We start from the raw sequence: 24011 nt of genomic DNA, 5'->3' as shown, positions 1-24011 counted from the left end.
CATCTGCTGCTGTCAAGTGTGGAGACCTGTTCAAGGAGGAAAAAGCAGAGAGAGTTTAGGGAAATTTTCTTTGAGGAAAATCCCTTTTACTGCATATGGAATGCCCTTAGGTTGACTCTGCATTCTGGGAGACTTTTGTCAGGTCCCTTTTGGGAGCTCTGCTTTGTGCTGGCTTGGGTCTGTCACTGATGGGAAGAGGGAAGTCCTGTAGGATGTCTGTAGATGGGGGTACTGAGGTGAGGGTCATCTCAGAGCCAGCCCCACCAATGGACGTGCTCAGAGCCTCAGGTAACCGGGTGACAAAGGCAGCAATGACAGGAAAGGAAACAGGGAGAAATGCTCCAGCCATGGCAGGAAGTACAGGGAAAGACAGACAGACAGGCACTCAGGGGCTTTTCCTCTCTGTGGGTTGGGCTGCCAATGAGAAGACTCAGCCTGAAACCCTGGAACTCTGGGTGCAGAGTCTGTGCTGGGTGGCAGAAACCAGGGGGTTGGTGAAGGAAAGGGTCTGCACTGTGGGGGATATCAGGGAGGTACCAAATCCCCACTGCCAGGGCATTTCTGGGAGCAGCTCCTTCTCCCTCCTTGACAATGTCTCTGCTGCCTGGAGCTGTCCCTGCAGCTGCTTCTCTTTGCCCATCTCACCTCCTGCTCTGTGCTCACAGATCTCATCCATCCTGCCCTGTGCTCAGCTCTGCTCTGCAGACCCCTCCTGGCATCAGGGCACTGCCCCAGGGAACCTCTGTGTGTGCAGGGTTCAGGAGAAACAGAATCACAGAATCACAGAATTGTAGGGGTTGGAAGGAACCTCAAGAGATCATCGGGTCCGACCCCCAGATCATCGGGTCCAACCCCTAATGACCAATGAGTTTGCACTGCTTTCTGCAAAGTTATCAAGAAAAGCTCAGCTCCCTCTTCCCACCCAGTCACCAAGAGCAGAAAACTCAAAGCAAAGTCTCTTTACCTTTCTCCTGCAGTGAGCTCTCAGCATCCATCAGCTCTCTCAGCCTCACAGGTCTCCCCTTGGTGCCTACAGGCAGTGTCCCCAGCCCTGTGTGCTTGGCAGAGGAGCTGCTCCTGGCCAGAGCTGTCTCTCTGCAGCACTGCTGGATTGCCATGAGCCCCCTCCATCCCAGGAGCCTGACTCAGCTCAGCAGGAGAAGACCAGTTCTTGTAGGCTCCCTCCTGGTGTCTCAGGCCTCATGGGGATCATTCTGTGACCTCATCTCTCAGATCATTTTGCCTGGGAGCAGAATGATCAGGACAGGGAGAAATCATGCAGGGAGAAAGCACAGGGGGCGGTCATGCAGCTGTTACTCTCACTGGCAATACAGACATGACACCAACAATAAAATCAATCTAATTCATTACTCAATCCAAAGAGAGCAGAGAAATGAGAAAAAAAATAGAGAAATGAAATTTTAAACACCCTCCTACAACCCTCCCTTCTTATCCCAGGGTCAACTTCACTCTAACTCTCTGAGAGGCACTGGGGGAAAGGGAATGGGGGTTGGGGTCAATTCATCACACATCACCTCAGCTGCTCCTTCCTGGTCAGGGGGAGCACTCCTCACAGTCTCCCCTTGCTCCAGCATTGGGTCCAACCCACAGGAGACAGTCCTCCATGAACCCCTCCAAAGTGAGTCCTTCCCACATGACTTCAGATCATCACCAACTGCTCCAGGGTGGGTCCTCCACCGCCCTGCCAGCAAACCTGCGCAAGCACAGGCTTCCTATGAGGTCACAGCCTCCTTCAGTGTCCTCACATGCTCAACATTGGGGACCTCTGGCTGCTACAGGTAGAATCATTGTTCCACATCATCCAGCATGGGCTGTGTGGGAACAGCCTCATTCACCACGGGCTTCTCCACGGGCTGCAGGGGAATCTCTGCAATGAGGCTTGGAGGACCTTCTCCCCCTACATCACCGACCTTGTTGTCTGCAACATCCCTTACACTTCCTCACTCCTTTCTCTGCTGGCAAAAAGCAGCTGCTGGGTTTTATTTCCCTTCTTAAAAATACTGTCACAGCGTTGTGTTTCACAGTGCTCTGCTCCCCACGGCCAATACATTGTCACTGCCTCTCTGCAAGGGCAATGCCTGTGACCAGTTCTTCTGAGAAATCTCCCAGATCCTCAAGCTCTCTCACTCACGGTGCTACCTCAGCTAAATTGTAATCAGAGCATGTCTAGCTTTTGGGTGTTTTGTGTTCATTGTGGTGTCCTACGTGCAGATCTTCAGGGCTGTGCTGAGGATCCCCTCGCAGCAGGGACGGCACAAAGCCCTTTCCACCTGCCTCCCTCACCTGGCCATGGTCTCCCTGTTCCTCATCACTGCTGTGTTCATCTACCTGAAGCTCCCCTCCATCATTTGCACCTGGTAGTGATGATTTTTATTCAGTGGTTCCTCCAGAATTAAAATTTCCCATCTACAGCATGAGGAACCAGGAGCTCAATGATGCCGTTTGGAAAGTGATGACTGGATGTCTCTAAGCAGCAACTGCTCATTCAGGCTGGATCGAGTCCAGATCACTCTTCAGAGCCTACATGTCGTCCAGAAAATTAATACTCCCACACAATTTGGTGTCATCTGCAAACTTACTGAGGGTGCACTCGATCCCCTTGTCCAGATCATGAATAAAGATGTTAAAGAGGACAGGTCCCAGCACTGAGTCCTGGAGAACACACCTTGGGACCTGCCACCAGCTGGACTTAACTCTGTTCACTACAACCCTTTGGGCCTGGCTGCCCAGCCAGTTTCTAACCCAGCACAGAGTGTACCCATCGAATCCATGAGCGGGTAGTTTCTCCAGCAGGGGAAATGCTTTGGGAGACAGTGATGAAGGCTTCACTGAAATCTAGGTAGACCACATCTACAGCCCTCCCCTCATCCACTAAGGCAGCAGGACACCTTGTCATAGAAGGAGATCAGGTTGGTCCATCACGATCTGCCTCTCCTAAAACCATGCTGACTGGGCCTGATCACCTGAGTGTCCTGCATGTGCTGCATGATGGGACTCACAATGATTTGTTCATCCACCTTCCCCAGAACTGAGGTCAGGCTGACAGGCCTGCAGTTCCCTGGGACCTCCCTCTGGCCACTCTTCAGGATGGGCGTTGCAGCTGCTTGTGGTTTTTTTCTCCTATGTATGATTCCCAGAGGCTCTGTGACCATCGCAGATTCGCTCGGCCCTGGTCAGCAGCACCTATGGCCTTGAACTGGCTGATGTTTACTCTTCAGGACCTGCAGAGAGCTCCAGCTGTTCCTTACACCAGACATTTGCTGCAGCCCCATTTCTCTCCCAGCACCCAGCTACACAAAACTGTGACAGTCACAGAATCCTTCCCTCACAATCCACTTAACTCACAATCTGTCAAATTCCTTACCTCACAAACTATCTATCAATCTCCTGACCTCACAATCTATTTCTCAGTCAATCTCTTTAACTCACAGTCTCTCTATGAATCAATCTCCTTACCTCACAATCTCCTTTACTCAAAATCCCCTTTCCTCACAATCCCCTTACCTCATAATCTATGTATCAGTCAATCTCCTTACCTCACAACCAATGAATTCATCAATCTACTTACCTTATATCTCTCTATCAGTCAATCCCGTTACCTCATAATCCCCTTAACTCACAATCGGTTACCCTCCTTACCACACAATTTGTATGTCAATCCCCTTACCTCACAATCTATCTGTCAATCAATCCTGTGACTTTATAATCCCCTTACCTCACAATCATCATACCTCACAATCCCCTTACTTCATAATCTATCAGTCATTACCTCACATGTATCAGTCCATGTTCTTACCTCACAATCCCCTTACCTCACAATCTATTTATCCATCTATCAGCTTACCTCACTATCTATATATCAGTCAAACTCTTTATCTCACATCTATCTATCAGTCAATCCCCTTACCTCGTCTTTCAATGTATCAGTCAATCCCCTTGCCTCACAATTTATTTATCAGTCAGAGATCATCGGGTCCAACCCCCTGCCAAAGTGGGTTCCCTAGGACAGGTCACACAGGTCAGCGTCCAGAGGAGTCTTGAATATCTCCAGAGAGGGACATTTCACAGCCCCCCTGGGCAGCCTGTCCCAGGGCTCTGTCACCCTCACTGTGAAAAAGTCTTTCCACATGTTGGTGTGGAACTTCCTGTGTTCCAACTTGTAACCATTGCCCCTTGTTCTGCCCCCACAGACCATTGAAAAGAGGCTGGCCATTTCACCCTGTGTCCAACACTTCAGATACTTATAAACGCTAATAGGATCACCTCTTAACCTTCTTTTCTCAAGGCTGAATAGTCCCAGCTCACTCAGCCTTTCCTCATAAGGGAGATGCTCCAGGCCCTTAATCATCTTCGTAGCCCTTCTCTGGACACTCTCCAGGAGAAACCCTGGCTTTTTTGTCCTGGGGAGCCCAGAACTGGACACAATACTCCAGGTGGGGCCTGACCAGGGCAGAGTAGAGGGGGAGGATCCCCTCCTGTGACCTGCTGGCCACACTCCTCTTGATGCCCCACAGGATCCTATTGGCTCTCTTAGCCACCAGGACACACTGCTGGCTCATGGCCAACCTGTCACCCACAAGCACCCCCAGGTCCTTCTCTGCAGAGTTCCTCTCCACAGGTCATCCCCCAGCCTGTACTGATTCCAGCAGTTATTCCTTCCCAGGTGATGGTGTCAGGCACTGTTAGGAACGATCCCTTGGTAGGGACAAACATGAGTCCCAAGGGTACTGGGGCTGCTACTGGGCTACCTGGGATGGTTTCAGGACAGGAACATATTTCTGCTCTCAATCCTCTTGCTTGGGAGCTACTGCTGGACATTTATCAGTTTGAAATATGGACACTGTTAACACATGGAATGACAGAGACATCGTTAGGACCTTTCCCTTGCCAAGGAAAGCCCTGAGTGTCGTGGTTTTACCCCAGCTGAGACCTGAGATCCAGGCAGCTGCCTGCTCTTTAACAGAAAGGAGGAGGTGGAGAAGTGATGACCAAAAGCCTCCCCATTTCACTGGGCATTGGAGGACCACTGGGCCCTGTGGTGTGACAGGACACATCCAAGTGGCTCCATGACACAGGATGTCTGTATCTTCTCACTTCGTCATCCTGAAATTGCTCCCTCTGATTTTCTGCTCTAATCAGCATTCAGGGAGGCACGTGTCAGTTTTCTGCAGGAGTTTCATCACCCACAGCCCTGAGCAGCTTCTACTAAACCTCCAGGAATCTTCCTTCACAGAATCACAGAATCACAGAATCTTAGGGGTTGGAAGGGACCTCAAGAGATCATCGGGTCCAACCCCCCTGCCAAAGCAGGCTCGCTATCTCATATACACAGATAGGCATCCAGACGAGACTTGAATATCTCCAGAGAAGGAGACTCAACCACTTCCCTGGGCAGCCTATTCCACTGCTCCGTCACCCTCACTGTGAAAAAGTTCTTCCGCATGTTGGTGCGGAACTTCCTATGCTCCAGCTTACAGCCATTGCCCCTAGTCCTGTCCCCACAGACCACTGAAAAGGGGCTGGCCAAATCCCCCTGCGTCCCAAGTCTAAGATATTTATAAACACTAATTAGGTCTCCCCTAAGCCTTCTTTTCTCCAGGCTGAACAGACCCAGCTTACTCAGCCTTTCCTCATATGGGAGATGTTCCAGGCCCTTAATCATCTTCGTGGCCCTTCTCTGGACTCTCTCCAGGAGATCCCTGTCTTTTTTATACCATGGAGCCCAGAACTGGACACAGTACTCCAGGTGGGGCCTGACCAACGCAGAGTAGAGGGGGAGGATCACTTCCTTTGACCTGCTGGACATACTCTTCCTGATGCATCCCAGGATCCCATTGGCTCTCTTCGCCACCAGTGCGCACTGCTGGCTCATAGCCAACCTGTCATCAACCAGGACCCCCAGGTCCTTCTCCACAGAGCTCCTTTCCAGCAGGTCATCCCCCAGCCTGTACTGATACAGTCGGTTGTTCCTCCCCAGGTGCAAGACTTTACACTTGCTCTTGTTGAACCTCATCTGGTTTCTCCCAGCCCAGCTCTCCAGCCTGTCAAGGTCTCGCTGGATGGCAGCGCAGTGTTCCTTCCTGACATGGCCCTCCACACTCAGTGAATTTGCCCTGAAGCTTGTCAGTGTGCAGCCACTATCATCAGTTTGTTCTTGCCTCTCAACTTCTGGACAGTTGCAGGGGGACTTTAAGGAGACACTGTCTTCAAGAAAGAGTTTTGGTAGTGTGATGATGACAGCTAACACAGGATACAGCACAAGTCCATTTCTTTCTCAGTCGTGACTCACTAATATTTTCAGCATCAGCAAATATTTTCATTTGACTGTAAAATGTTGCCCCAAATACCTCCAATTTCATTTTCTAAAGATGGGCCTGGGGTCAGGGGATGCAGCCAAATAGAAGTGACTATAGGAGGCTGGGCAGGGAGTTTACTAGGGACAGAAGTTGGTGACAAGGCTCTGGGCAGGAAATTTGGCCAGGAATAAGGTCAAAGTGGGTGCTGGAGCTCTGCCAGAAAACCCTGAGAAATTTCTTCACATTTAAAAAGATACAAGCACGTTTTCACTGACTGAATATTTCCAACCAATCAACTGTTGTTTTCCACAATCAGACTAAGTTAGGAGCTCTGGGGATAAATATGAAATGTAGTAGGAAAAACACACATCCTCCTGAGTCCTTGGGGTGTCAGGACACTGTCACATTGTGCACTGAAACTTGCCTGTTGGGTATTTCCACCTGCCCTGAGGAAATGGACTCTGTCTCAGGGTCCCTTTTCAACAGACTCTCTGGCCATGTGCCCTGTCCTTTGCTTTTGGGATTTACTCCACCCCCTTACAGTTTTTTACTCATAGTTGGGGAATGTGTTTTATGGTTTTTTATCATTTTTTAATCATTTTTTTCAAAATGAGGAAGAATGCTGTTTCTATTCCCAGCCAGTCCTCAGGGTAAAAGGGGTGGGAATTGTGGCAAAGAGGCTGCAACATTCAGCTGCAGACTCAGAGCAGAAGCCTGATGGAGGAAAAGAGTGCAACTCCCAAGCATCCCTTGGAGACATGGTGGAGTTGGAGAGTTGTAAAGGTGTCTAGGCAGTGTGGGAACTCATGGAGACAGCTGTTGTGACCTTTCCACACCTCCTTAGGAGATCCTCTGGTTCAATTTTAGTTGGAGAAAGCTCCTGTCACTTCTGTAAATTGAAAAACTAAAAAGCCTGAAAATATTAAAACTTCTTGTTTATTTTTTTAATTAAGTGCTCATTGAAATCTTCCACTTTAAATAGAGTCCTGAAACCTCTCCAATTAGCTGTACAAGTCTTAAAACTCAGAAGAAAAGACACATAGCTCGTTAGGGCTTTTTCAATTTTAATGAGCCCCGTGGTGTATTTGGTGCTGATTCCATGAACTGCAGATCCTGTGAGGAGATTGAAGCAGTCTCTCCAAGAGTTAAGGTCAGAAGAAAACGCTGAACTGCTGTAGAGTGTTAATTGGCCCCACTGAGGCCCATTTACTGAGAAAGCCTCTCTCCTCATGAATGGGTTAGAGCAGAAAATTGGAGTCTGTGATTTAAGGTAGACTAAGGCAGTGTGCAGGTGGATCTGATGCTGAGTAAAGCCTTGATGTATTTTAGCAAGCAGAAGAGCCAACCCAACAGAAGTGGGATTCTGCCCTCTGCACTGCCTCAGGGCTCTTCCTGGGCCAGTGTCACATGGGGTGTGTGATGCAGAGTGTGGTACAAGGGTAGAAGAGCTCCCAGCATCCTGAGGGGGTGAAAGGAAGTAATGAGGTCCCAGTTCTGTGAGATTAGTATGTGTGGTGGTTTAGGCCTGGCTGGAGGCCAGATGCCCACCAAAGTCGGTCTATCACTCCCCTTTTTAGTTGGACAGGGGAGAAAATACATATTGAGAGGCTCAGGAGTCAAGACAAGCACAGGGAGAGATCACCCTGTGATCAACGACACGGCAAAACAGACTCAACACAGAGTGAAGGAAAGAAAACTCTCTGATTGGTGACACTGCACTACACAGACAGTGACACCAGAGTCAGATAATGAGAAGTGTGACCAGATCTTAAAGCACCTTCCCCCACCCCTCCCTTCTTAGCAGACTTCACTTTAGTCAGGATTTTGCTCCCTTCTCTGGTGGCAAATGCAGCTGCTTGTGTTTCTCTTTCTCCTGTATGTGATTCCCTGAGGCGCTGTGACCATCGCCAATTGCCTTGGCCTTGGTCAGCAGCAGCTCTGGCCTTGAATCGGCCAATGTTTACTCTCCGGGGCCTGCAGAGAGCTTCTGGCTGCTTCTTACAGCACCCATTTTCTGCAGCCCCCATTCTCTCCCAGCACCCAGCTATGCAAAACTGTGACACTCCACCCCTGGCCTCTGTGAAACACATAGATGAGAATTGTTCTTTAAATCCCCATCCCAACAGCAATTCTCTACAATTATTACACCACCCAGCTCTGTTCAGCCTGTTCTGCCCATTACCTCAGCCAATTGTCCTTATCTCAAATTCCTCAAGCCCCACATTGGGCACCAAAAAGGACTGTGGTGGTTTGACTCTGGCTAGAGGCCAAATGCCCACCAAGCCACTCACTCCCCTTTTCAGCCTGAAAAAGGGAGAAAACATATATATTGGAAGGCTTAGGATTCAAAATAAGGACAGAGGGATCACTTTCCAATTAGTGCAATGGGCAAAACAGACTCAACACAGAATAAAGGAAAGAAAAGGGATTTATTACTGCTACAACTATGCACCCAGTAAACCATGAGAAAAAATGAGAAGCGTGGCCGGGTCTTAAAGCACCTTCCCCCCATAACTCCCTTCTTAGCAGAGTTAAACTTCATTCACAATTTTACTCCCTTCTTCCACCCCAACATAGCGCAGGGAGGGGCAGGGAATGGGCAGTGGGGTTCCAGCGGTTCCTCACAAGCTGCTTTCCTTCCCCAGACCTTAACACTTTGAATTCCCCTGCACCCCTCCCTTCTTCAAAGACTTTACTTAATTGTGAATTCGCTTCCTTTTTCCCCACCCATCCCAGTGCGGGCAGGGGCAGGGAATGGGGAATGGGGGTTTCCAGCCCCTTCCTCCCGAGTTGTCTTCCGTCATAGCTGAGGGGGGGTGCATTGCACACACACCCCCATCCCCTGCAGCACTGTGGGGTCCCACCCACGGGACACAGTCCTCTAGAAACCTCTGCAGCGTGAGTCCTCTATCAGGGAGTCATCTCCTCACCACAGGCCTCAGCAGGACTCCCTTCCATGGGGTGCTGACATTCGGGCCCAGACTCCCCCAGCCTGGTCCCCTGCAAAGTCACAAGTCCCCTGGCAAACCTGCTGTGGTGTGGATCAATCCCTTCACAGGCCATAGATGTCTCTGCTCCCTATCCATATCCATGGGCTGCGAGGGGACACCCGCTCCACCATGGTCTTCTCCATGGGCTGCAGGGGAATCTCTCTTTCCAGCACCCAGAGTGCCTCATTCTTCCCCCCTTCTCATTTGGGCCTGGCCTTAGTGTCCACACAGCTTGTTACATCTTCTCACTCCCTTCTCCAGTGGCAAAATGCACCTGCCTGCAGTTTATTTTTCTCCTACATGTGATTCACAGATGCGCTGTGACCATCTCCAATTGGCTCAGCCCTGGTCAGCAGCAACTTTGGCCTTGAATTTGCTGATGTTTACAGTCTGGGGCCTGCAGAGAGCTTCTAGATGCTTTTTGCAGAAGCCATCTCAGCAGCACAGCTACGCAAAACTGCTAAGCCAATGTGCCAGGCAACTGAGGTCACAGGACACCAGTATCCTGGAAAATCAGTGTCCCGGGAAAACAGTGGCCCAGGAAACCAGGGCCTTAGAAAACAGAGGTCATGGAAACCAGGGCTGCCAGGAAACTGGGGTGAATGGAAAAAAGGGGCATGGGAAACTGGGGGTGTGAGACACCAGTGGCACTGGAACAGGGGAGTGTGGGAAACTGGGAGTGCAGGTAACCTGTGTTCAAGGAAACTGGAGGCTCAGAAAACCAGGATGAGGAGACCCCAGTGAGCCAGGAAACCGGGGTGCCGGAAAACTGGGCACACAGGAAAACCAGTGACATGGAAAATCAGTGCCCAAGGAAACCAGGGCCCAGGAAACCAGGAGCTTGTGGAAAACTTGGTGCCAGGAAACTGGGGTCCTGTAAATTAAGTGACCTGGGAAACCAGAAGCGTGGGAAACCCGGGTCCTGGGGAACTGAGGGCATGAGATGCCAGGGTGATATGAAACTAGGGGTGCAGGACACCAGTGGCGTTGGACCAGGGGGCATGGGAAACTAGGGGTGCAGGAAACCGGGTTGCCAGGAAACTGGGGTGCTAGGAAACTGAGGGTGCAGGAACCAGGGTGGCCAGACCGTGATGTGCTAGGCAACTGGGGATGCAGGAAACCGATGTACCAGGAAACCTGTGTGCCAGACAAGAAACCAGTGTCCTGGAAAACCAGTGCCCTGGGAAAACAGTGGCCCAGGAAATCAGGGCCCAAGAAACCAAGTGCTCGTGGAAACTGTGGTGCCAGGAAACGGGAGTCCTGTAAATTCAGTGACCCAGGAAACAAAGTGTGTGGGAAACCTGGGTGTTGGGAAACCGCATGGTGTAATTATACCTCAAACAAGGTATCAAGGTCTTTCAGTGTTGCTGTTGCTTTACCTAGAGGGGTATTGTTGTCTACAATCAAGGCTGGTTTGTATCGTTGTGGTAGTTATTGTAGTTGTGTTACTAATGTTGCCCTGAATTATGTCTCTGCTGCAAAGGGCCGTGCAGTGGATAATAAAGGTGATTTCTATAGCACAAATACAAAAAGGGGGAGTTGTGGGGGACTATGACAGGCCTGTAGAACCCTTGGTTGAGAATATAGAGCTGGGCCTTGAAGATATTAAAGTGCACCCTTGAGAAAGAGGAAGTGTAGAACATCCAGAACCATTTTAAGGAATTTGCTGACTGCAGATAAAGGAACCTGGCAAGAGATAAACCTTGTTAGTGAAGTTACAAATGTCCACCAATTGCATGATAGCATCTACCTGAGAGGCCATTAGCAAAAGGACACGTGTAGTAGAAGCAGATAAAAATGAGGATACAGAACTAAATCGAGTCCTTTTAGTTTGTGCACCAGGAGACCTCTTGTATGTGTTGTTTGTCCATCTCAACAGTGACCAGTTTCAACAAGGCCAAGTGCTGGGTCCTGCACTTTGGTCACAATAACCCCAGGCAGTGCTACAGGCCTAGGGCGGAGTAGTTGGAGAGCTCCCTAGAGGAGAAAAGGACCTGGGAGTGTTAGTGGAAAGCTGGGGATGTTAGTGTAAAGCCAGCTGAACAAGAGCCAGCACTGTGCCCAGGTGGCTAAAAAGGCCAATAGCATCCTGGCCTGGATCAGGAATAGTGTAACTAGCTTGAGTAGGGAAGGGATTTCCCATTATTCTCAGCTCTTGTGAGGCCACACCTAAGGTACTGTGTCCAGTTTTGGGCCCCTCACTACATGAAGGACGTTGAGATGCTGGAGTGTGTCCAGAGAAGAGCAATGAAACTGGTGAAAGGGTTTAGAACACAAGTCCTGTGAGGAGTAGCTTGAGGGAACTGAGGCATATTAGTCTTAAGAAAAGGAGGCTGAGGGGACACCTTATTGCTTTTGACCTACAAGTGGGTGTAGAGAGGTGGGGGTTGGTTTCTTATGTGAGATAATAAGCAATAGGATGAGAAAAATCACCTGTTCAAGCAGGTGGAGGCACCTGAAGGAGGCTGTGACCTCACAGGAAGCCTGTGCTGGAGCAGGTTTGCTGGCAGGGCTGTGGAGGACCCATACTGGGGATGTCTGTTACTGAAGGACGTCAGCCCATTAAAGTGACCCACCCTGGAGCAGTTGGTGATGATCTGAAGCCATGTGGGAAGGATTCATGTTGGAGTTCTAGGCTGCAGTAATGATCATTAAACTCTTGCCCAGAAGGGCAGTCAAGTTCATTCGCCCTTGGAGAGGCAGAAGTGCAGGAGCTGCAGCTCCTGTGTGTCTGTAAAGGCCATGAGGAGGAACTGGCTGATGGAGCTGCTGTTGGGCATCTGCTGCCATCAAGTGTGGAGACCTGTCCAAGGAGGAAAAGGCAGAGAGATGTTAGGGAAACTCTTCTTTGAGGAAAACCTCTTCCAGTTCACATTGACTCTCTGTTGGACATTTGGACATTGAGCTGCTGTTGGACAGCTGCTGCCTCTGGGCATGGAAAAGTGTTGCAGGAGGAAAGGAGAGAAGTAAGGAGAGGAAAACTAAAATGCTTGATTTCTCTCACATGCTCCCAGGTGTACATCAGGAGCAGAAGCCTCTCCCTTGGGCTACCAAAGATTCATTCCTGGTCTTCAGTTTTGGGTATGGGCAAAAGGGGGTGAACAACACTGACACAAATTCTCCATTAGATGAGAGACATTGCAATGGGGAAGGGGATCTTGGAAACTTGCCTCCAACCTCAGTAATTCCCATGGGAGCTGGGACCAGCAGCTCCCAGGAAGAAGGTGCCTGACCCTCACCCGTGTCTCAGGGCTCTTCCTTGGGATGTGGGGAGTGTGACACCAAAGGAAGGAGAGGGGTATGACACATGGTGGCCTTCCCTGGGGCGGGTGCAAGGAGGCAATGATGCTACATGGCCATGAGGACAACGTGTGTCCTCTGAGGCCTCTGTGGCAGGGACATCAGCCACAGCCAAGGGGTAAAGACCTTGTTGCTATCAGGCCCTTTCAGCCTGGCTGGCCCCCTTGGCCATCTGCACCACAGCCCATCCCACACTGCCCCATGCCTTTTCTAGTTTCTCTACAAACTGCAGGCAACCAAACCCCGTTCCCCACTTTGATTTCACTCCCTGATGTCCCTGCCTGTACTGCTGTCTCTCCCTCCTCACCAGCTGATCCCGGAAACACAAAGCCAACAGCATATCCACATGTCCTCTGAGTGACTTTTAGCACCACAGCACTGCCCCCAGAATGACATTTCTTTATCCTCATGTCCACTCTGACCTTCAAAGTCACAGTTTCACATGGACTTTCTTATGTTCTTTCCACATAGCACAAAGTGGGCTTTCCCTCAGCCTCCATTCCCCAGGCTAAAGAGCCTCTGACCTTCAAAGCTGCACATTTGCTGTTGTGCTGGAACCTGTTGTGGTTTCGCTCTGGCCAAGCACCACACAGCTGTTCCCTTGCTAAGAGGATGTGTTATAAATTGAGGAAGGGGAAAGGGAGGGAAAAGGAAACCAAAACAACCCAAACCTCTTGAATTGGGATAAGGACAGTTTACTGGGACAGCAGAGAGAGAGAAACAACAGTAGGACTTTGTAGCAAAATATACAAAACTGGTGATGCACAATGCAGTTTCTTGCTGAACCGCACAGCTCAGACCTCACAGCTCAGAGCTGTCCTGAAACGAGACAGTGCCCAATCCACGTGTCCTGGAGGGGTAGACTCTTCCTCCCACAAGCCTCTTGTCATCTGCTGAGCATGACGTAACTGACATGGAACACCCTCTCTGACCAGGTTGGGTCACCTGTCCTGGCTGTTTTCCTTCCCAGCTCCCTGGGTGCCCACCACCCTCTCGTTAGCAGAGCAGCATGAACAACTGAAAAGTCCTTGATTCTTTGGACACAACATAATCATTCCTGTGTTATCAGCACTGCTCTCATCTGAACTCCCAAACACAGCATTCCACCCACTGCTAGAAAGAAACCAGCCCACCCTTGTAGACAACAAGTGCAACACAACGGTGGGCTCACTCCTGCAGTCATACAGTATGGATGATCCCGTTGGTCAGTTATGGCCAGATGGGCCTGTTCTGTCCCTTTCCAGGTACTTGTGCACTCCCAGTTGACCCATTTCTGGAGCAGAATTAGAAAAAAGGCCTTGATGCTGTGCAAGCCCTGCTCAGCAAGGAACTAGCACATTAATATAGACTTTTTTGCTTATAAATCAAATCCACAGAACTACAGTGACACCAATATGAAAATTAATTCTATTCCAGCAAATATAACACCAGGAATAGAAGATCTGGCAGAGGAGTTGGCAGATGTGCTTGCCAAACCCCTTTCCATCATCTATCAGCAATCCTGGCAGACTGGGGAAGTTGCACTGGACTGGAGGCTGGCAGATGTGACACCCATACATAAGAACGGCCAGAAGGAGGATACAGGGAACTACAGGCCTGTCAGCCTGACCTCAGTCCCGGGGAAGATCATGGAGAGGGTCATCTTGGGAGCTGTCAGGCAGCACATGTGTGATGGCCAGGGGATCAGGCACAGTCAACATGGGTTTACAAAAGGTAGATCCTGTCAAACTAACCTGATCACCTTCTATGACAAGGTGACCCACTTAATGGACAAGGGGAAGGCTCTGGATGTGTCTGCCAGGACTTCAGTAAAGCCTTTGACAGGGTTTCTCACAGCATTCTGACTGAGAAACTGGCTGCCACTGGCCTGGACAGGTGGACCCTCAGCTGGGTTCAAAACTGGCTGGATGGCCAGGCCCAAAGGGTGGTGGTGAATGGAACTAAATCCAGCTGGAGTCCGGTCACAAGTGGCGTCCCCCAGGGCTCAGACCTGGGTCCAGTTCTTATTCAACATCTTTATCAATGACCTGGATGAAGGGATTGGATGCTCCCTCAGTAAGTTTGCAGATGACACTGATCTAGGAGGAAGTGTTGATCTTCCTGAGGGGAGGGAGGCTCTTCAGAGGAATCTGAACAGACTGGACCCATGGGCTGAGACCAACGGGATGAATTTCAACATGGCCAAGTGGAGAGTGCTGCACATGGGACAGAACAACCCCATGCAGCGCTACAGGCTGGGGGGAGACTGGCTGGAGAGCTGTCAGGCAGAGAAGGACCTGGGGGTGTTGGGTGACTGCAGGCTGAATATGAGCCAGCAGTGTGCCTGGGCAGCCAAGAAGGCCACTGGCATCCTGGCTTGTATCAAAAACAGTGTGGCCAGTAGGTCTAGGGAGGTGATTGTGCCCCTGTACTTGGCATTGGTGAGGCCACACCTTGAGTACTGTGTGCAGTTCTGGGCTCCCCACCATAAGAAGGACATTGAGGTCCTTGAGCAAGTGCAGAGAAGGGCAACCAGGCTGGCGAAGGGGCTGGAGGGCAAATCCTATGAGGAGCGGCTGAGGGAGCTGGGGATGTTCAGCCTGGAGAAGAGGAGGCTGAGGGGAGACCTTGTCACCACCTACCACTACTTGAAAGGATGATGTAGAGAGGTGGGCAATGGTCTCTTCAGCCAGGTGACAAAAGATAAAACAAGGGGCAATGGCATCAAGCTGGGCCATGGCAGGTTTAGATTGGAGATTAGAAAAAAATAATTACTGAAAGAGTTGTCAGTGTCTGGAACAGGCTGCCCAGGGAGGGGGTTGAGTCACAATCCCTGGATGTGTTCAAAAAAAGGGTAGATGAGGTACTTAGGGATCTGGTTTAGCTTAGGATGGGAATGGTTGGACTCGATGATCTTCCAAGGTCTCTTCCAACCTTGTGATTCTGTGATTCTGTGACTCAGAAGAAAAGACACCATGGTGCTCATTAACATCCAGAAAGCCCTTACAAGCATGGCTCTTCAAGCCATTTTCATTAAAGAACTCAAGACTTCTGCAACTACTGGGATTTCGGTAGGTCCTTAGTGATGAAGATTTCAAAGGAATGTTCCTGAAGGACCTTTTTTCAGTCAAGGATACTTTCTGTCATGGCTCAGTTGATAGAAGAAGTGACAGCAGCATTCTCTGATGGATATGAGTCTCCTAAAGAGATCTGGACAGGCAGGAAAAGCAGTCTCTGGAGATCCAACCCTGTCTGGTGAACCTTGCTCATCCCCAACCCCAGCAGTTCCCTCACTGGCCTCCTGAGACTCCCAAGACTTTTCCTGGCATCCTCTGTGCTCACAGGCACAGACAGATTTCTCTGACAACAAACAGCAGTTAAACATGACACAGTTTAATACCCATGAAATCTCTCTCCTCAGCTGCCTGCTATGGCCAAGCAGCGTGTGAAGGGGGTCAGCATCCAGAGGAGATTCTCTCACAGAGCAGTTCGAATCAGATACATAGAAAGGTCACTTATCAACACACTGACCTTCTGACAGAACACTTCATTAGACTGCTGAAAGATGGGATGTCTTCCAGCTCTCTGTAGCTCAAATCAGACAACAGAGTGATTATCGGCATCTGCAGGACCAAAGATGAAGCGGAGTTGGAATCCAGTGATCAAAGTGAAATGCATACATCCAGCTAGTCTGCTGAAAAGATGTCCTTTAGACATGGATGTATCATCAGGAGAAGAGGAAACACTTGAATGATGAGGGAGGTGAAAGAGACCACAAACAATAAAGTAGGTAAAGGGAACAGTGAATATTTCATCTACTGCCATTGGTATATTACCTGGAAATTCCCAGGTAGTCAAATGATTAAGCTGATAAAGACAGTAAATATTTTTCAAATATGAGAAAAAAAAAAAAAAGAATGAAAAAGTATGGCACTTTCCAGGCAGACATGATACCAAGTAAGCACAGCTTTTCATTACACATTCTCTGTGTCACACAGGACCTAGAGATCCTGCATTAGTAATGGGTGAATGTGAACAGTGTAATTACAGCTTAGAGAACCAGGCAGGTGAAAAAAAGCAAACCCAGAACTAAAAAAAAACTAAAAAAAAGGGAGTGGTGATAAGGTGAGTTACATGGTTGGTGATACGAGCAGCTGCTGCTGCTTAGAAACATCCAGTCGTCAGTTTCCACACGGCATCCTTGAGCTCCTGGTTCCTCATGCTGTAGATGAGGGGGTTCACTGCTGGTGGAAACACTGAGTAAAGAAATGAAACTAACAGGTCCAGAAAAAGGGAGTGGATGGAGGGGGGCTTAAGATTGGAAAACATACCAGTGCTGAGAAATACGCAGACCACAACCAAGTGAGGGACATATGTGGCAAAAGCTTTATGCCGTCCCTGCTGCGAGGGGATCCTCAGCACAGCCCTGAAGATCTGCACATAGGACACCACAATGAACACAAAACACCCAAAAGCTAAACATACAGTGACCACAATGAGTCCAGTTTCCCTGAGGTAGGCATCTGAGCAGGAGAGCCTGAGGATCTGGGGGATTTCACAGAAGAACTGGTCAACTGCATTGCCATGGCAGAGGGGCAGTGAAAATGTATTGGCTGTGTGCAGCAGAGAATAGAGAAACCCACTGCCCCAGGCAGCTGCTGCCATGTGGACACAAGCTCTGCTGCCCAGGAGGGTCCCGTAGTGCAGGGGGTGGCAGATGGCAACGTAACGGTCATAGGCCATGATGGTGAGAAGACAGTACTCTGTGACAATCAAAAATACAAAGAAAAAGAGTTGAGCCAGACATCCTGTGTAGGAAACGGCCCTGGTGTCCCACAAGGAATTGGCCATGGATTTGGGAACAGTGGTGGAGATGCAGCCAAGGTCAAGAACAGAGAGATTGAGGAGGAAGAAGTACATGGGGGTGTGGAGGTGGTGGTCACAGGCTATGGTGATGATGATGAGGCCATTGCCCAGGAGAGCAGCCAGGTAGATGCCCAGGAAGAGGCAGAAGTGCAGGAGCTGCAGCTCCCTTGTGTCTGCAAAGGGCAGGAGGAGGAACTGGCTGATGGAGCTGCTGCTGTTGGACATCTGCTGCTGTCAAGTGTGCAGACCTGTCAGAGGAGCAAAAGATTGTGAGAATTTAGGGAACTTTTCTTTGAGGAAAACCTCTTCCAGTTCTCAGGGAATAGCCTCAGTTTGACTCCTTATATTCAGGAAGACTTTTGTAAGATCCCTTTTGGAGGTCTGCTTTGTGCTGGCTTGAGTCTGCCACTGCTGGGAGGAGGGTCAGCTGTGGCTCTCGATAACTCAGTCCTGCCTTGCAGCAGTCAGTAAATAGAAGGATGGTGTGATCTCAGACTAAATCCCCTGTGGACAGGATTGAGCTTTTCAGCACGGTCACTCCAGTTTCACCCAAGGGCAGAGCAGAGCTTTGGAGCTTTGGTTTTCTCCTGCCTGTACCTGAGGAGTGTTTCTTCTGTCAGAACTGCCTGACGTTGCTGCTGCAGTGCCAGTGAAATCTTCCTCTGAGTGCAGAGAGGGGAGAGCTGCTTTGTCCATCAGCCCTGCTCTCAGCTGCCCTGTGCTGGACACTCTGTAATCACACCCTGCTGTTCCCTGTAGAAGAAACTGGACTCCACAGAGAGCTGAAGAATCAATTCTGCCAGGGCAGAGCTCCAAGGCCCTTCTGTGGTCTCATCCTACCCAAGTAGGATCTCATCTCCTCACTCAGCCAGGGACACACAGGGCTCATTGCAGCTGCCCACACACAGGTGATGAGCAGCATTGCCATGGCCTCAGTGCTGAGATGTCTCCTGCATGGGGCTCCTCTCTGGGGCACAAGAGTCCCTAGGAGAGCGGTGCCATTGTCGGAGGCAGCCTTGAAGCCCAGAAGAAGCCCCTAGAAATTCCTCAGTCCTACAGATGAGGCTCCTGAAGTGAAGGTCAGCTCAGTGCCAGGCCCACCAATTGACATTTCCAGAACCCCAGGTTGGACGAAGGCAACAAGGACAGGAGGAGAAACAGAAAGAAATGCTCCAGCCAAGGCTGGAAGTTTAGGGACAGACAGACAGGCACTCAAGGGTTTTTCCTCACTGTGGGTTTGGGATGCCAAGGAGAAGACTCAGCCTGAAACCCTGGAAATCTTGGTGCAGAATCTGTGTTCTCTGAAAGAAACCAGGGGGTCACTGCAGGGAAGAGTCTGCAGTGTGGGGGATTTCCAAATCCCCACTGCCAGGGCATTTCTGAGAGCAGCTTCTTCTCCTGTACATGCTAAAATTTGTCTGGATCTGTCCCTGCAGCTGCTTCTCTTTGTCCATTTCATTTCCTGCTCTGTGCTCACAGACATCATCCATTCTGCCCTGTGCTCAGCTCTGCTCTGCAGACCCCTCCTGGCATCAGGGCACTGCCCTGGGAACCTCTGTGTGTGCAGGGCTCAGGAGATGCTCTGACAAGTCCTAATGACAAAAGAGTTTGCACTGCTGCCTTCAATGTTATCAATAAAAGCTCAGCTCCCACTTCCCACCCAGCCCACAGGAGTAGAAAATTCAAAGCAAAGTCTCTTTACCTTTCTCTTCTAGTGAGCTCTCAGCATCCATCAGCTCTCTCAGCATCCATCAGCTCTCTCAGCCTCACAGCCCTCCTCAAAGCCTACAGGCAGGGTCCCCAGCCCTGTGCCTTGGCAGAGGAGCTGCTCCTGAGCAGAGCTGTCTCTCTGCAGTGCTGCAGTGTTTCATGAGCTCCTTCCATCCCAGGAGTCCAGCCCAGCTCAGCAGGAGAAGACACGTTCTTCAAGGCTCCCTCCTGGTGTCTCACACCTCATGGGGATCACTCTATGATCTCATCTCTGACATTCTTTCCCTCGACTGGGGAGAAATCCTTGTGTCCAACAGAGTCCTTTCTCCTGATCAAACCAGATCTGGGCAGGAGAATCACCTTTCCTTGTCTCCCCTTGACACAGGACCCCCAGACAGGGACAGGGAGGGGAAAGGAGTCAGGTATGTCACTCCAAGGACCTCATCCTTTCTGGAAGGGGATGCAGCTCTGGCCTGTCTGCCACAAACTCACCAGAGCTGGGATTGCTCTTGTTCTGGTGGGCACAAAATAGGCACCTTCTGCCTGGGAGCTGCTGGTCCCAGGTCCCATGGGAATTACTGGGGTCGGAGGCAAGTTTCCAAGATCCCCTTCCTCATGAGAGTGGATCTGATCTGATTGAGAATTTCTGTCAGTTGTTGTTCACCCCCTTTTGCCCATACCCAAAACTGAAGACCAGGAATGACGCTTTGGAAGCCCATGGGAGAGGCTTCCGCTCCTGACGTACACCGCAGTTTCTAGGCGCATTGGTTACCCAGCAGCTTTGTTTCCTGCACCCCCAGTTACCCAGAACTCTTATTTCTTGGAAACCCATTTTCCCACCACCCTAGTTTCCCATGCCCCCAGGTTTCCCATGCTAGTTTTTCACACACCCCCAGTTTCCCAGCACCCTGGTTTCACATGCCTCCAGTTTCCCAGGACCCAGGTTTCCCATGCCCTTAGTTTCCCAGATCACTGAATTTACAGGAGACTGGATTCCCAGCACCCCAGTTACCATGAGTCCCCGGTTTCTTGGGCTGCTGGTTTTCCAGAGCACTGATTTTCCAAGACACTGGTTTCTTGCATTCTCATGTTCCTGGCAACCCAGTTTCTCGCGCTCCTGGTGTCCGGCAGCCCCAGTTACCATGCTGCTGGTTTCCTACGTCCCCATTTTCCCACACCCCTTTCTTCCATTTACACCAGTTTCCTGGCACCCCAGTTTCCATGACCCCTGCCTTCTTGGGCCCTGGTTTCCCAGGCCAATGGTTTCCCAGGCCAATGGTTTCCCAGGGCACTGATTTTCCAGGACACCAGTATTTAGGTGCCCCAAGTTGTCCTGTACCCTTGTTTCCAGACACCCTGGTTTCCTACACACCCTGTTAGCTGGCAGCTTGGTTTCCTGGTCTCCCCATTCCTGTTTCACATGCCCCCAGTTTCCCAGCACACTGTTTTCCCAGCACCCCGGCTTCCAATGCCCCCAGTTGTCTAGCACACAAGGGTCTCCCCACCCCGGTTCCTGTGCCCTCACTTTCCTAGCACCCTGGTCTCCCAGCAACCTCTTTTCCTGCGCCCCTAGTTTCCCATGTCCCCATATTCCTGCACTACTGGTTTCCCATAACCCTAGTTTCCCAGCACCCTGGTTTCATAGAATCATAGAATCATAGAATTGTAGGGGTTGGAATGGACCTCAAGAGATCATCGGGTCCAACCCCCCTGCCAAAGCAGCTCCCTAGGACATATCACTCAGATAGCCGTCCAGACAGGTCTTGAATATCTCCAGAGGTGGAGACTCCACCACCTCCCTGGGCAGCCTGTCCCAGGGCTCTGTCACCCTCACTGTGAAAAAGTTCTTCCGCATGTTGGTGCGGAACTTCCTGTGCTCCAACTTTCAGCCATTGTCCCTTGTCCTATCCCCACAGAACACTGAAAAGAGGCTGGCTGATTCCCCCTGCATCCCCTGCTTAAGAAAATTATAAACTTTAATTAGGTCCCCCACCTTAGTCTTCTCAAGGCTGAAGAGTCCCAACTTACTCAGCCTATCCTCATAGGGAAGATGTTCCAGGCCCCTAATCATCTTCATGGCCCTTCTTTGGACTGTCTCCAGGAGATCCCTGTCCTTTTTAAACCAAGGAGCCCAGAACTGGACACAATACTCCAGGTGGGGCCTGACCAGGGCAGAGTAGAGGGGGAGGATCACCTCCTTTGACTTGCTGGCTACACTCCTCCGGATGCACCACAGGATCCCATTGGCTCTTTTAGCCACCGAGGCACACTGCTGGCTCATGGCCAACCTGTCATCAACCAGGACCCCCAGGTCCTTCTCCACTGAGCTCTTCTCCAGCAGGCCATCCCCCAGCCTGTAATGATACAAGTGGTTGTTCCTTCCCACGTGCCAGACTCTCCACTTGCTTTTGTTGAATCTCATCTGGTTTCTCCCTGCCCAGCTCTCCAGCCTGTCCAGGTCTCTCTGGATGGCAGCGCAGTGTCCTGCGTGTCAGCCACCCCTCCCAGCTTTATATCATCAGGTACTTGATGAGGGTGGATGCTATTCCCTCATCAAGGTCGTCACTGAAGATATTAAACAGAACTGGACCCAACAGCGAGCCCTGGGGAACACCGCTAGTCACAGGCCTCCAGTCAGATTCTGCTCCTCAAATCACAACCCTCTGGGCTCGGTCCAACAGCCAATTCTCAACCCACCTCACTGTCCACTCATCTATCCCATGCTCTCTCAGCTTTGCTATCAGGATGTCATGGGAGACAGTATCAAAGGCCCTGCTGAAGTCAAAGTAGATGACATCCACTGCTCTCCCTCCATCTACCCAGCTGGTGATGAGATCGTAGAAGGCTGTGAGATTGGTCGAGCACGATTTCCCCTTGGTGAATCCATGCTGACTACTCCTCATGACCTTCTTCTCTTCCAATTGCTTGGAGATGGCATCCAGAACAAGCTGTTCCATTACCTTTCCTGGGACAGAGGTGAGGCTGACTGGCCTATAGTTACTAGGTTCCTCCTTCTTGCCCTTTTTAAAGACTGGAGTGACATTGGCTGTCCTCCAGTCTTCAGCCACTTCTCCTGTCCTCCAAGACCTGTTGAAGATGATAGAGAGCGGCTCAGCAATCACCTCCGCCAGCTCCCTCAGCACACGTGGATGAAACCCATCAGGGCCCATGGATTTGTGTGCATTAATCCCTTTGAGCCACTCCTGGACCTCCCCTACCTCAACCAGAGGGAAATTCTTCATTTCCCAAACACTCCAACTTTCATCCAGTGTCTGTGGGTGCCGGGGGGCCTTTGAAGTGAAGACCGAAGCAAAGGCAGCATTCAGTATCTCCACCTTCTCAGCATCCCCCGTTACCAGGACACCGTCCTCATTCAGCAAGGGACCTACATTATCCCTGGTCATCCTCTTACTATTCATGTATCTAAAAAAACCCTTTTTATTATCCTTTATGTCCCTTGCCAGCTTCATTTCCAAGAGGGCTTTAGCCTTCCTAGTTGCATCCCTACAGGCCCTGACCACATCCCTGTATTCTCCCCAGGTGCTCAGACCCTTTTTCCACAATTCATAGATCTTCTGCTTCTCTTTGATTTTACCCAATAGCTCCGTGTTCATCCATGCAGGTCTTCTGCCTCTCTTTCCCAATTTCTTGCTCAAAGGGATGCATTGTTCCTGTGCTTGGAAGAAGCACTGTTTGAATAATAGCCAGCTCTCACAGGCTCCCATTCCTTCCAACAGTGTAGCCCACGGGACAGCCCCTATTAAGTGGCGGAGGAGATCAAAGTTAACTCTTCCAAAATTCAAGGTAGCTATCCTGCTTTTTGGCTTGCTTCTTCCACCCAGAATCTTGAACTCAACCATTTCATGGTCGCTTTGTCCTAAGCTGCCCCCGACCTTCACTTCCCTAACGAGCCCGTCCTTGTTAGTGAAAACAAGGTCCAGCACCCGCCCTCCCCTTGTAGGCTCCTGCACCATCTGTAGCAGGAAATTGTCTTCAACACACCGCAGAAATTGTCTGGACTGCATACGACTGGCCGTGTTGCTTGCCCAGCAAATATCTGGATAGTTGAAGTCCCCCATAAGGATCAGTGCCCGGGGTCTTGAGGCTGTTCCTAACTGCTTATCGAATGCGCTATCAACCTGCTCCTCTTGATCAGGGGGCTTATAGACACTCTCACAACAATGTCACCCATACCAGTTTGCCCCTTGATTTTAACTCACAAGCACTCGACGGATGGTTCATCCTTCCCCAGGTGTTGGTAGTTGGGGCCTGGCGGTCGGAAGATGTCGGGCTGTACGGAAAGGTAGGACCCTCCCCCCCCTCTCCTCAGGTAACCAATAGTAGGCAGCCGGTGATGTAAGTGGACGGAAATGACATGGTAAACCTCGGCTATATAACACTGTGCCACTCACTAATAAACGCCATTTGCCGTCCACCACGTTGGTGTCTATGAGCTGATGGCCCGAGCGGCCAGAGTGTGGCCACCGTGCCACTCCTGAACCAGGTCGTCACGCCTAGAGAGGCAACAGCCAGGTGGAGCTCAATACATTCCAGCTGCTCTCTCACATAAAGAGCAACTCCTCCACCTCGCCTCCCTAGCCTGTCTTTCCTAAACAGCACATAGCCATCCATGACAGCGTGCCAGTCGTCCAGGTTGTCCTGGGGGATTCCATCCACCTTCTGTCCCCATCTTTTCACTCAGGGGTCTGGGTATCAGTAGACAAATGGTATTACTACTAAAGACTGAGGAAAAAAGGCCTCAGCCTTTTTTTCATCCTCTCTCACAATTAAGTTATTGTAGATTTAATTAATTTGCTATTTGTTATTATAGAGTTAATAACATAAGTAG

The 24011-nt window shown here is 50.4% G+C and overlaps 1 protein-coding gene across 1 annotated transcript; it reads right to left on the bottom strand.

Moving 5' to 3' along the window:
* Positions 1–16750: 16750 nt before the first annotated feature.
* Positions 16751–17677, bottom strand: LOC311200664 (olfactory receptor 14A16-like; the record flags this gene model as incomplete). The annotated part of the gene is made up of 1 exon (XM_084274950.1): positions 16751–17677. One exon carries the CDS (start codon positions 17675–17677, stop codon positions 16751–16753), a length of 927 nt encoding a protein of 308 aa, XP_084131076.1.
* Positions 17678–24011: the final 6334 nt, after the last annotated feature.

The sequence above is a fragment of the Gallinula chloropus genome, assembly GCF_964237585.1.
Source record: "Gallinula chloropus genome assembly, chromosome: 24".
Lineage (NCBI taxonomy): Eukaryota > Metazoa > Chordata > Aves > Gruiformes > Rallidae > Gallinula > Gallinula chloropus.
The sequence above is the reverse complement of the archived record's forward strand: the minus strand, read 5'-3'. Positions and strand labels throughout refer to the sequence as shown.